At 34.3% G+C, this 14,906-nt stretch overlaps 1 protein-coding gene across 1 annotated transcript in view; it reads right to left on the reverse strand.

The window, feature by feature from the left end:
• CSMD1 (CUB and Sushi multiple domains 1) overlaps positions 1–14,906 on the reverse strand; it is a 1,238,533-nt gene that overhangs the window by 42,863 nt on the left and 1,180,764 nt on the right. The window contains exons 55-56 of the mRNA XM_054821261.1: positions 2,941–3,129; positions 360–533 (exon numbers count right to left, since the gene is read on the reverse strand). Coding sequence (XP_054677236.1) covers positions 360–533; positions 2,941–3,129 — 363 coding nt within the window. The remainder of the gene's footprint in view (positions 1–359; positions 534–2,940; positions 3,130–14,906) is intronic.

The following is a 14,906-nucleotide window of genomic DNA, read 5'->3' on the forward strand; positions in this document are numbered from 1 at the left end:
ATGTGACAACCATTTTTTACACAAAACAGTGTTCATAAAACTAAAATTTAACACATGCATCCTTTTTAAGCAGAACTCTACCGGTTTTAAATAGTGTTTTGTGGCTTTTATATATTGCAGTATACAATTATAGCATCTACCTAAGGAGTAAATTTATGAAGTAGTGACAAAGAGAATGAGACAATATATGAGAATAGTTCGATAAATAGCTATAATTCAGCTGAGTGGCTATTGGTGAAATTAAAATATATTTGGAAAAGAAACCAAACAAATATCCCATTGTAGTTAAAAATTGTGTGAGAATAGCCTTATTCATGTAATTACAAGGTGACCATTCAGATGATGGTTGGTACAAGTACCTGAACAGTGAGGGAGTGTCCCACTCCAGTGGCTATCTTCTTGGCACTCCCTAGTAGAATTTCCTATGAGCCTTCGACCCGCTGTGCAAGAATAGTGAATTATGGAGCCATATGTAAATTTGTCTCCTGAAAGAACTGCATTGGCAGGTACCCCAGGATGTCCACAAGAAATGGCTAAGAGAGGAAAGAGCACAATATTATATGATGTTTTTATGGCACAGAAAAAAAGCTTATTTTAACCTTTACATATGAGGCTTATTCCACACAACATAAACTTCTGTCTGGATTTCATCTCCTCCGTATCTTCAGTTTTGCTGTTGCTATAGGTGATTTACTGATCATTTGTATGATTAAACATAAAACTACATGTAAAACTAACCCATCCAGTTTAGCCTTTCCCTGAAAATATGCAGAGGTCTCTTTCCTCATTCATTTCCATTCACCGTCCTTCCATACAAATAGTACACATTATTTCTGAAAAGGTTGGGAAAGAAGAAAGCAAATAAGACTAATGTTGCAATGTGCATTTATACTACAGATATAATAATGGCTTTATCGTATCTATAAAATAATTAAACAGAGTTTAGGCAGTATAGAAGAGTAAAAAACCTTCATCTGTAGTATTATTATAGCATTGTGTTGCACTAAAGTGAGCAAGAGGAAAACGGATTATTGATAATTTTTGTAAATTATTAATCATATTTATGCTTAAATTAATGTGTATATTTAGTTTGAGAAAAAATTCAGTTAAATATTTTTAGTACAGGATTACTAGTTTAGTTGCCAGCCAGGGCTAAATCACGACACATATAAAGGAGCAGTATGTTTCTACTTTTTTACTCTTGAACTAGATTGTTCATAGTAAACATTGTGTGCACTTTGGGTTCAGAATTTTTCTCATCTGCCTCTTTAAGCACTTTGCCTTATCACCAAAAGCAATCTTACGCTTGAATAAAGGAGATTATCACTGATAACCTTTGAAAATTAAATCTTTCTCACAGTACTTGAAAAGACTCTAACTGACTTCATCTGTGAATAGATAAACAGATCTTTCTCATAGAAAGAGCCCTCTTCATTTCACTGAGCTTTTCTCAGGGGAAAGAATGTTATATCTGTCCTGATGGTATTTAGGATTCAGATAGTGTTTTGGTCCATCAGCAGCAAATTAGCAGCAGCTAATCCAGTAGGTGTTTGAGGAATGTAGGCACCTCCCGGGCTCATCTGAAAGTTCCCAGGTCCTCCATCAATAGTTTCCACAGCAAGGTCAGGTATTCCTGTTCTGAGGAGGGGCACCTAAGACTTTCATTGACCTCTGCCTAAAACCAGAAAGCCATGTAACTGCTATCAAACTTCCAAAACACTTGATGTGGAAAGATGGGTAGCTATTCTAAGCGATTTTGATTCCCCATCCTCTTCTGCCCCTTCCATAAGGAGTGTCCCTTCACACTGAAACCCCAGTCCTGGAAGTAGGAAGGGATCACCAACAGAATTGGGCCATGGACTTTCATAATCGTTTTTCTAAGAAACAAAAAGTGATGCACATGCTTGCATCAGTAAAATATTCTTGCCAAATGAACAATTTTATGCAGCTATTTTGTATTTAAAATGTATTTTGCTTAATTATTTAATTTTTCAAATGTGAATAAACCCAGTTTTCAGATTATAGTTCTTATCGACAGATATTGAAAGTGTAGATTGTTGTGAAAATCAAAACAAAACTGCTTGGGTCATATCGATTTTAGATACATAGCAGTAAGAAGAAAGCAAGCATAACAAAGAAATTTACTAACCCAGTTACACTTATTGATCTGATTGGTATATAAGTATAAATTCACAAAAGGAATCATTTAAGTAAACAATCACAATTCTGCAAAACAAAAACTTTAAAACCACCTGATGTGTTTGCAAATTAAAGTATACTTTCATTTCATTTATTATTTCCTATAATTGCCTTCTAATTCAGAAATCTAATGTCAGAAAATTAATAGTGATCAGAGAAGAAAAATTTGTCAATAGAAAATGAAAGTCAGCCAAACCGTTATTTTCCAGAGATCTGAAGCTCACTGAATTGATTATAGGAAACATGACAAGATGTCCTCCCTCTTTGAGGAAAAAGTGATGAAGGAATTATGAAATGATGTTATGAAAAGACCTTCTTGAGCAAACTTTTCCTATACAAAATTTCACAGATTCATTCTCACATACACACTTCAATATGTCTGAAAAAAATAATTCTGAGATAGGCATTAATGGTCTTAGACTATCAATCTAAATGATAACATCTAAATACTAATTTCAGAATTCCCTACCTGTTTTCAGATATCTTAACAATACACCAAAAGGGGAAATTAATCTTAACTTTTTGGCATTTGAAATAATAGCTCCACAGTTCCCTCTAAACACATTTTTACTAATGACAAGTTGTATGACATTTTGTTTTAATGTTTTCTTACTGAGCAATACATTGATCCTAAAGTCCAGTTTGTTCCTCAATAGATGACTACATTTATTTTTTTTTGTCTATCATGACTAAAAATCATGGACCACTCTTTAATGTTAATCCAACTGAATGAATACTTACACAAACACTTTGGTAATGATCTATCCCATAAGCCATTAGCTTTACAGGTCAAAGCAGATGAGCCCAACAGATAAAAGCCCTTCTTGCAATGGTATGCCACACTCGTTCCAAATTTGAAACTTTCAGGATAATTCTGCTGTCCATGCCGAATTGCATTTTCCACAAAGCCAGGATCAGAACAGTTCACCACTGTAAGACAAACGGTGTTCATCACTGATGCATAATAGCAATGTCATAAATAAAGTGTAACAGTGATTATTTGTTACTTCACTAGCAGCTGACAACTGTGGTCCATTTGATATCCTTTGTGGTTTTAATTTGACTTAAATATCTGATATGTTGACTCCTAAGTAAGTCTCCAGACCTTCTGCTTTGAAAGTAATACTATGTTTTTACTCTAGTTCTTGTAATAGTCTTGGACATACAGGTCATTCAAAGATAAAAAAGAAATTGGAGGAATTTTTTATTGTTCTCTTGGTAGGTTTAGTTTAGTCTTTTATATAATTTTTATGTGAAGGAAATCAAATTAAAATCAAACTGGTACATAGTTTAAATAGCACTTGAACATTTTCTTTTTTCATTTCCTGTAGTGAGAAAAATTGCTTCCAACATTAACAAGAACATTTTCTGCTATTAATGTGTAGAATAGAAAAAGGAAGATGGTGAAAAATCAAATATTTGATAGTGGAGCAGGAGTGAGGCTAAGAACCAAAACTCATGAAGTTATTTTTCAGATAGCAGTTAAAAACCTAAAAAATTACGGGTTTTGTCATGACTGTTTAGTTTTTATAAAAGGTATATCCGCCCCCCCCCCAGTCCTTCGTTTTATACCCTGCAGTGAACATGATGGTTTCTTGGTAGAAGATTATGATGAGACACTGATGTCTCCATTGCAAACTCCCAACTTTTCTGTCTATCCATCTGAAAGCTGCCTGAAAAGTTATAAATGCCTCCTCCACCCCTCCCCAGTCTTCACTCTAAACATAATGGTATAAGTAACTAAATAAATACTTAGAATATTATAAATTACAGCTCATCAAACAATGACAGGAATCTACCTTTCAAATATATCACCTAGTTCAAAATAAATTTCATGAAAAAGAAAACATTGAAGAATGTCAGGTAGCATTACAATTTTAGAGGTATGACATATTGAGTTACTAATGCACTGTTTTTTACTCCTGAATCATACTTTTCTCCAAAAGATTAAATGTTATCATACATATAATTTAAATTTTCTGATTAGCCAATACACTAGAACAAGTCAGCTTTTGCAAACGTTCATTCATTGAAAGACTGTTTCATTCAATCAGCTAAAAAGTATCAGGATTTTAAAGAAATATTTACATCCTAAAATTTAATTTTGGATGAAAAACGGTTAAAACTTTTTATTGCTCTTTCTCTTTTAAAGGCACAACCTCAAAAGTATTAAATGTTCACGATTTCAATCTTGCAATGGATTCTAGACAAGCATACACCTAGATCTACAGAACTTCCCATATGAATTCAAATTTTTCCTTCATAAAAATTAGTTTAGAAGCAATATTTGGGGTTGGGGGGAGAGGAAGAACACGCTTTGGCATGAAGCAAACCTATTTCTACTGATGGTTGTTAAAAACACTGAAGATAATACGGCACAGAAAAGCAAAATATATTTTAAAATCATTAGGTAGTACAACGATGTACATAAAGCTTTAGTAAGGCATTATCTAGACTGATGAAGAGATGGCTAATGGAAGAGACCTGCTTTTTTGTTTTGGTTTGGTTTGGTTTTTTTTCCTGAGGAGTAGTAAAGCTACAGAGTACCCTAACTGAAACTATTCCCATTCTGTTTTATGGTGAATCTTATGAAATAATTCACCAGAGAAGTTACATTTAGCTTACATTATAACAATTTAGCTTATATTTCATGCTACCAACATTTATTTAAATTTAATGTTATATAAATGTTATACATAAATTACATACGTACAGGTTAAATAAATATGTGTTTACACTGGGATTTCATTGACAGAAAAAACCACCTTTTTACCTCCTGACTTTTTTTGTCCTATAAAAAAGGGAAAAATGCAAAGTCCTAAAATCTCACTGCTCTTGTGAAAGATTTGGATGTGGAACTCTGTGTCTCTGTCTCTGTACTTTCTTTGAAGAACCCTGAACATTCCTGCCTCTGGGGATCTCTATTTAAGAGTCCTATCAAGAGAAAATGCTTTAATCATTATACGTTACACAAAAACATATTTCATTCTTTGTTACTGCTTTTTTCAATTTTTACTAATCACTGTCAACTAAGTCTAATTCTTTCACAGGCAATATAAACTATCACTGTATAAAAGAGTGAGACACAAGTGAAAGTCTGTAAAACATACAACCCACTGACATGAAACCTTACCAAAATATTAAGCTAGATCTGAATGAGCTCATATGTCTGTATTCACAGTGAAATTCTTTGTTACAGAAACTAATACAGCTCCCAGAAGCAATGCACGCTGCATCCCAATTAACCCTGTTCCTTAGGCAATTAAACGTGGTATAATGCTGTGTAGATGCTGCTGCAAAGCTTCTGCTTTTGGAACTAGCCTGCATCCTCTGCATAGTTGTAAGTTGCCTTGTACAAACATATCCTTAAACTCAATCTCTCTACGTATGTACATACTGAACATTGGAAGCTACATCTATATTGACAAGAAGAATACCAGCGCCTGTTCTCTGGCATGAGGCCAGAAGACAGTGGCCATGTCTATGCTGTTGCGCTCTGCTGTCCTCCAGGCTCAGGTGAATTTCTCTGAACCGCTCATCAGGAATGGTCCTGCTGCCCGTGCTAACCCCTGAACCATACTCTGAACAATTCCTGTGCATATGCTACTTGGTTCAAATGAAAAACTTGTTGGAGAACCTTCTTAATTAGTAGAGGCAATTAAGTTCCCATGCCCAGGCACTGTTTAGTTTAAAATATAGATATATTTAATTTCAAATGCAGAAGTGAATGTTTCACAATCTTTCTATTTAAATAAAATTGCTATTAGATGGTAATGCAGTTTTGACACCCAGCTTCACAATAACACAGTATCAGTATTGTGACCCATCATATCACAAATTGCTGGCCAAGGTTGTATGGAATATTTATACTGGTGCAGAATGCAGGTTTTCTGAGACCTATGTCCATGCTCTAATCAGTACATCATTTTGCAATGAAACTGCATACTGAAAAGTGGTGACAGCAAAATAACACTTTTCCATTCTACTGATATCTACCTATTTTAGCAACCATCTTGATCACCAGCAAGGGAAGCTCTTTCTTTAAATAATCTCTATACAGGTAAAAATGTATGGAAATTCATTGTCTTTTATGACTGTAAAAATCCTCTGGAATAAACCCCAAAAAACTGTAATAGTTCAAAGGTGAATTAACATCAATTTATCAATCATATTTAAAACTTTTCTGTATTAGAAATCTTATCCTGGTACAACTAGGACTCCTTGCTGCACTCTCACAGATCCACAGTGCAGGTGCATGTTCAGTAGTCTGCTTTTAGTATTATTAAAGTTGCTTTGTTGTGCTTCCAATGTTTAAAAGCACTAAGTACAGCAAGAATGCATATGTTCTACTATACAATTTCTGAACTTTCAATGATTAGAAGATGTTAAATATTACCAGTTCTTTCAAGTTTCTTAAAGAAAAATATTTTATGTGTGCATTGAGCAGTGTATAGGTATTGTTTTGGTGATCTACATTACTGTTTCAGGTCTGTCTGACCTTGACATTACTGACACAGATACACATGCAACCTTATTCCCATTGAATGACAGTTACCAGTTTCCAATACCTGGATTTGCAAGAGTGCCATTATGCTTCTTTTGCCTTTCACTACTCCTAGGATACAAAGGAGCCTAATTGCACACCTTTCTTTCAGTTCTGGCAAGAGGACATGGTATCATTTTTATGCTTTTTCAATACCTTTGAATCAAAAGATTGCCTATAAATCTGAACTTTTCCCTAGTTTCATGCTTCTGTCTTATGGACAGTTTTCCACTGATAAGAAAATATAAACCTGGTTTATAAATTCTCTCTGCTACACAGAACCTTTCCATATTTTTTGTTTGTTTTATATTAAACAGCAACAGGATAAAACAAACTGTCCTAGAAGCAGGTTCTGGAATCAAACCTGATCACTGGAATTGAAGGCACTAAGGACTATGTTAGAGGCTCATATGCCCTCTTACATCTTTTCCTGTCCAGAAAAACAAATATCTTAACTTCTGCTCTTCAACAAACCACAAACAGGAGTGATAAAGAATACCCACCTCCAGAACACAGGACAGTCTTTAAAACAAGCCACTTCTTTGATAATCTTCAGGCTGATTAAAAGCCTAGACTTTTATCACATCCTAAGTGAGAGCTTGTCTGCCACTGCCATTTTAAAAAGTCATTGCTATGTTTTCTTGAGAGTCTATGTGAAGACAGAAGGAATGCTCTGCAACCACTTTACCATGAAGAACACTGCTTGCTATGTTCACACAGTGCCTCCAAGATAAGGCAGCTCTGGGGAGAAAAGTAATGTCTTGCCTGAAGTTCTGAATGAGGGACAGAAATGCAGCAGATTCCCTGGTACTCTCTTTTGCTGGAATGGGGAGGATACTAGGCATCTACAGGCACAAACCTTTACAACAAAAAGGCCTTCCAGAGTAAAAATGCAGACAACTTGCCATGGCTTCATGGACTATCAGTCATGTGGAAATACCATTTGGGATTTGTGAGAACTCCAGAATATTGGAAAGTACTATTTCTTTAACCATCATATTGAATGCTTATTTTTCGATCAAAGTGATAAACTGTTTTATTTTAAAATAAACAGTGAAATACTGCACAGATAAAAATACTGTAAAAGTAAAAAGCAGTAAAATAAACAGTGAAAGAACAAAGAGCAAAAATGTTTTTTCCACTGCAATGTATTGAAAATCATTGTTACTGCACTCAAATATACACTGGATTAGTCGAAACACAACATTGAAACTATTTGGCCAAATTCTTCCAATTTTAGTATCGGAATATTCTATTGAAATAGAAGAAAAATCTGAAGCATATTGCAAAAATTCTCACATTTATTGAAAGCTTTGCACATTCATGAATACAATTATTTTCAAAAATTTTTCCAATTCTATGGATTACTCAAGTCTTTCCCTAGGTTTAAATTTTAACAGGCATTCACAACAGCTGTCCCTTTTTTTAGTACAGTTGAAATTATTACAATAAAACAAAATAAAAATATAACTGCTTAAAGTTGAAACTTTGGTTTAATGGATAAGACTGCCAAGTTAGCTCCCAAAAAGCCAGTATTAGAAATTAAGAAAAAAGAACTTTGTTTCATGAAGATATGCTGCCCTAAAGCTACCCAAAAGCAATTCTAACTGAATTATCTTTGAAACACAATAGGGAGAATAGAAAAAACCCTTAATTCTCCATGTAGAGCAGAAATATAGAATGTTCAAGGAATATATTACAGTCTCAAAGTATCAATTTGTCTGTATGATACAGTGTTCTCATTCGTGTACCAGCAGTATCTGTTTAGTCAACTCAGTGATGAATAAAATACAAATTAGTCACTGAATGCATTAATTTAAGCATGTGCTCTGTGCAATAAAATTCTTGCATCATACATGAAGTTTTATCAAATGATTATGCCAGAGAATACTATCCTTCAAGCTAAAAAGTAAACAAAATTATGCCTGCAGTGCCATTTAACATCAGCTATAGATTTTTAAATATGTATATATATATATATACACGAGCGTGCTGTTGCTAAGAAGGGCTGCAGTAAGGAGTACTTTAGAAAAGGATTTGAGTTGGCCAGCATACAGAACTAAGGCAGTAGTTTCCCTGATTGCCTTTCACCCTGGGGACTCAGTTGTAAATCACGGTGAGAGTAGACAGAGATTGCTTTCTCTCAATGACAGCTGTCAAGGGTTACATGGGAAATGAATTCTGGCACTCTCAATTTAGTCTGTTGAGAAAAGCAGGAGAATACTTTAAGTCTGCCCTGATGACTTTGGAACCTCACACTGAGTAGATTCAAACCCTTGAGGACAAAGAAGTGAAAAGACCATGTCAGAGTCCGTTAGGGAGTTTTCTGTTAAAAAGTTGAATGATCGTCAAAAAGTACATAATTCACAGTATTTCATTTCTTCTTCTTGCTCTTTTTCTTTTTTTCTTGAGAGAAACAATGTTAAGCTTCTTTTTTAAACTTTCATATCTGATCAACAGTGTTTTTAAACTTTTTTATTTGAAAAGTATTGCGTTAATGTTGGTATCTAGAACATGGATAGAGACTGGCACTCAGAGCGAATAAAAGTAGAGAATTCACTTTGACTTTATGACAAATTCTAAGAAAACTGACTATAAAAAAAGAAGGCACTGCTTGTGAAAACATGATTACAAAATTTCCAGTCTATGGAATTTTAGTAAAGTTCAGTGCAAAGTCAAGTATATACAACAATGTTAACTGTTCAGAGAAGTAAAGCAAAAAACCACCACCACCACCACCAAAACCAAAAAACCCAACAAACTGCTCAGCTTGCAACTTCACTTTGCAAAAGTCTTGAGTACATAGGAGTTTGATTTTTTAATTGTTATTTTTCCAATGGGTGCCAGTTGGAGAGTGATATTATCATAGAAATTCTGGCCATGTAAAACATAAAACTAAAATATTATTTAGGAAGCAGAGTGCTTTCTGGTTTTACATACATTATTAAAATCTATCAAAAATCTAAGGTCCTGTCATCATGTTTCCGATGAACCTAGACCAAGGAAATATTCACTGTTATTAATGTAGTATAAATGTTGTTGGTAATAGTGCAAATTAACACTAATAATTTGCTAAGTAATATCTTGGTATAAGCAAGACCTTAACTAAGATTAATAGATTCAAGAAGGTATATAGTTGACATTTGTTTGTCTGTGAGATGAAAAGCTAAGACACACATTGCTTTTAATTGGATTCCAAAATATTTGCCATTGATATAAACACGCCAAGTATTCTCTCATTGTTACAAAAAATGCAGTCTTTCTTGTTTTCTATTGGAAAATTTCTGCCAGAGTTCTCTGATAATTAGCTAGCTAACTCTATACTAACATAAAAATGGAGTAAGAAGTATGTTAAAAGAAATCTGTAAGTAATGAGATAAAAAAAAAGAAAAACCTTTCAAATTAGAAATTCAGTGCAAAACCAGGATAAATGAACAAAGAGAAACCTGAATTCTTTATTACTACCAAATAGCACGGACTTACTGATACAACTGGAGAATGTGAGCTAGCTCAAACCCCTGCAACTTTGCCAAACTAATCTTCCCAGCAAAAAACTTCTGTTTTTAAGAAACATGTTTTTAGTAGGAGAAAAGCTCTTAAATCTCATTTATAAGAAGATATAATGGATTCTGAAGGGAACAGTAGCAAAGGATATAAACTTTTCCTGACGCAGATTATGAATCTGACACTACCTTGTGAACTGGCAGCAGGTGATAGGATAGTTTATCTAGTGCCAAGGCAAAGAAAACAGCAAGAAAAGCTGCTTGCAAATCCTTGCATTCTAAAAGATGTGGTTAAGTGTGGTGTTTAATACAGCAGTTCTTACTTCAAGCATAATACATGAAAAATGACCTGCAGTGCAATCAGGAGTGCAGAGCCCTGATGAGACCATCTGATTCAGTTCTCATTTGGGGGGTTAAGAGTTATTATGAAAAGTAGAAAGTGTAGAGACCGGCTTTCTGTGCTTCCAAAGACAAAATGAAAAGCAGTTCCAAACTGCAAAGGGAAAAAAACCCCAACATACTGAACAGATTTGGTTTAGGATTTGATATTTTCATAGCTAGTTTTGGGGTAGCACATTCAGGCTGCACCAAGTCCGACTCAGGCAGGTTTGACAAAGAGAAAACAGATTTGGCTATTGGAACTTTCCTGATGTCATTTAATTCCAGTTCACAGGCAAGTAAACTGACTATTTGACATGTTCTTTATCAAAGAAATAAAGGGAAAGACAGAGTCCATAAGGAGATGAAAAAGTCCTATTTCAAAAATTATGATTTTGAAATCATACTTCAGTGATCTCAACATTCCAGAAAAGACTATTACATTTCTTTATATATATATACAAAAATATAGGATTAAATAAAAATTTTAAATCAGATATTATTGTGCCAATAATTATAAAAAGTTGAGGGTTTTATCTCACAAAGTACCCCAACATCACAACAAGCATTTTTTCACTTGTGAAAGAAACAGTAGGAATGAATTTTTCCAAGACACGGGAAAAGCTTTACTTTCTGAATATATCAATGTTTCCCATACATACATAATAGCTCAGTGGCAAAATAAAATAAAATAAAATAAATCTTCTGCATAGCTTCAAGCAGTAATCTATATTTTGTAGTAACTGCAAGTAGAGTCTCAGTGAAGTTCATTATTGACTTAAGTGAACTCAACCGAGGTTTGAAAGAAAGGTCATACATAAAACCCCTGTTGAATTAAATGATACAGGTTTGCCAGAAACATCAATCCCTTCTCAGCAACATATTTAAGGAGCTGGAATATTTACTTTCTTTGTTCCCAAATTCATAATTCATTACTAACAATGAACTTTAATACAAATGTTTTTCACCCATTAGATACAATGCAATTTTAGAGGAAAAGGCCTATGCCAGAAGAAGTGCTATTACTTGCTTTAGGTAAGTTCCAATAAATTTATTAAGAGTAAATTTGATATAAGCCACTTAGTTGGCAGAATTTTGATTTTTTTTTTTTTTAAATAATGGATGTAAAATTATCATTTCAGCATGATTTCAACATTGAAATGCACTTTAATTTGTTAATCTAACCAGTAAGGACTTTCTGCTCTTCTTTCATGTAAATAATGTCATTCAAGCTTATTTTGTTTAAGCTCTTTTGGGCAAAAAGAATCTCTAATCATTTTGAACTATGCAGATTTATCTTTTAATCCAAACTATGTCAAATTATAAATAAAACCCCCATAATTATCCTAAAAGTATGTTACAGGAATTTTCACAGCATATGGTCCAAAAAGTAAACATCTTAAATGGTGTATCAAATTCTGGTCTCAGTGAAATAATGTAAATATAACTATGCTAATGAGGTTACAAGAAGGCAGCTTACAGAAGAGAACATGCCTTTGCCCAAGATAATAAAACTAGGTAGATGCATGCAGAGAAGTGTTCTGTGGGAATATGCCTGGAGCATATGGAGGTTTGAATCAGAACGGTCTGTACTTCTGTTCTCATTCTTTTGAAGGAATACTAGAAGTTTTTGTTTCACAGTGAATTCCTAAATTCATTGTCAGCAGCAGCCTATAGGCATCTTCAGCTAGGGTTCTTAACAGTGTTAAGTTAAGCATATGCTTTGATGCTTGCAGGCTAGACACAGTAGGGTTTCAGGCTTTTAGGATTTAGATAATCTCTTATAGTGTTTAGTCAATATGTGGAATAAAATTTTTACTCATTGAAGTTCCTCTCCTTTTGTTCTGTATTCATCTAATTTGTGAAAACAGTTGTATCCTTTTTTACTTATATATGTCTTTAAGTGTTTTTTGAGTGCTCGAAGTCACACAGAGATGGTTGAGTTAGCTTAGTTATCCATTTAGTTACCCTAGATCAGATGATCTAGGTTACAGTCTCATAATTTGGTTCCAATTTACCTTAGTCTGTGAGACTGTTTTAATCTGCAAAGCTTGCAGTCTGCTTATTTTTGTTAACTCTGTGTTATGTTGTAGCCTAAAACAGTGGGATCAGAAGAAAAACAGGTCTGGAGACATCACATACCACCTCAGCAAGATTCTCCAAATGCATCTGTTAAAGTCTTTAGTCATAAATTATACAGAATCACAGATAGTTGTGGTTGGAAGGGACAGCTAAAGCAGTCTGCCCAGAGCTTTGTCCAGTCAGGTTTTGAATACCTCTAAGAATGCAGACTACACAACCTCTCTGGGCAATCTATTTAGGTGCTTGACTACCCTCAGGTTAAAAAGTTTTCTCTTATGTTTTGGTTTGTGCCCTTTGCCTCTTGTCCTTTCACTGTACACCACTGAGAAGTCTGGCCATCTTTTTTTTTACACCCTCCTTTAGATAAACATTGTTAAGACTCCTCTGAGACTTCTCTTCTCTAGGCAGAGCAACCCCAGCTTTCAATCTCTCCACAGAATCACAGCTGGGTCCATAGAATCATAGAATGGCCTAGGTTGGAAGGGACTTTAAAGATCATCTGTGGCAGAAAATGCCACAGAGAGAGGAGGAGAGCATAAAAAAGTTAGTGAGAAAGAATAGAGGGAACACCAAGGTTAGAGGAGAAGGTAGTCCATGGGGGGAGCAGATATTCTCCACAGCCAATGGAGGACCCACATCAGAGCAGACGGATACTCCTGAAGGAATTGCAGCCTGTGGAGAACCCACACAAGAGAAGAGGAAAAGATTAAGAAGAAACAGCAGAGAGAAACCACTTCATACTGACTGCAAGGTCAACCCACCACACTAACTTAAAATGAGGAACAATACCAATTCTTAACACAATTGATACAATATTTTAAAATTTCATGTAATTGAAATAAAATATCCAAAATTTCTAGATCAAAGATGCATGTAGTAGGTCAATGTATAGAAACTGAGTATAGAAAAACTGATGTGCTTATACTGAAGTTGATATTGACTATTCCCTTTGCACTACAACAAAATATCTTTTAGTGCAGAAATACGTTTATAAGTTATTTTTACTTAAGATAACATATTCTTCTACAGAACCCAAAAGTAGGATTTCTTAAAGAAACTGCAAACCTTATGACCTATCTCTTTTTCAAACAGTTTAAATATCAACATAGATTTCAAGGTTGATCACCTTGAACCTAGAGAAACTGCAAACTTCATGACTTATCTTTTTCAAATGTCAACCTGGACTTCAAGGTTGATCATGCCTCAACACTTCTATATTAGTCTGCCCATCTCTTTTTCTCCCACTAACTGTGACTTTCTTATGCTCAGCCAGGGCTCTGAGACTCAGCATTGGTTCTTTACTTCTTGTACATCTTCATTTTTGTATTTTCTAAGACAAAAACCGTGACATGTGAGTAAATGTTACAGTTTTAATTGTATTTTAAATAAAATTCTTGCTGACGCAGGAGACAGAGAAGAAGCTAGTTCCTTCTTTTATCTTGAGATTACATTCTGCCAAATCATACACTAACAAACTTTCCAGTATAGAAAAACAATTAATTTTCCATTCCCTATACTGACCACTATTTTAAGATGTAATTGTATAAATACTTAAGTTACACTGATTTCAATAACACTTAAATCTTTATTGATTAGAGTTCCTAAACAACTGTATGTGTTGTAATACAGATCTACAGTGAGGCATCAGAGAAGCAGTAGGTGACAAGATTAGGTAGGTCCTCATGGTTCATGATGGAAGAAATACAAGTATGTCACTGAAAAATATCTGCTGCTATAGAGAAAGAAGTACTAAGTAAAGGGAACAATGAAGTGACGAGGCACTGAGTGAAAGGCAAAAGTCCAACTTTACACCACCTGCATGAGAATAGACAAAGTTATAGATACTTAACTAAGAGAACTCTGGGCCACTCCATTCTGATAGGAGTTTGCCATTCTTAAGTGAATGGATTTTGGCAGAGTTGCATCTATAACATACACTACTTTCAGAAGACCAACCTCCTTAAACAAGATTTTAGACCATAAATTGGCCTGGATCAAACTGAAATTCATGTGATGAATTAAAAAAGGAAAATGAAAGTAGATAGGAGACACAACTGAAATAATGTTGGAGTAACTGTAAGGCTCCTAATTCTTATGTTCTTATTTTTTAACCCTTCTCAGCCTTTGCATTATTTTTCATGAATTTCCTTTTTTTTTTCTCTTTCACTTTCACTTGTTTTCATTTTAATAAATATACTTGA

Source organism: Grus americana, chromosome 3 (genome assembly GCF_028858705.1).
Source record: "Grus americana isolate bGruAme1 chromosome 3, bGruAme1.mat, whole genome shotgun sequence".
Taxonomy (NCBI): domain Eukaryota; kingdom Metazoa; phylum Chordata; class Aves; order Gruiformes; family Gruidae; genus Grus; species Grus americana.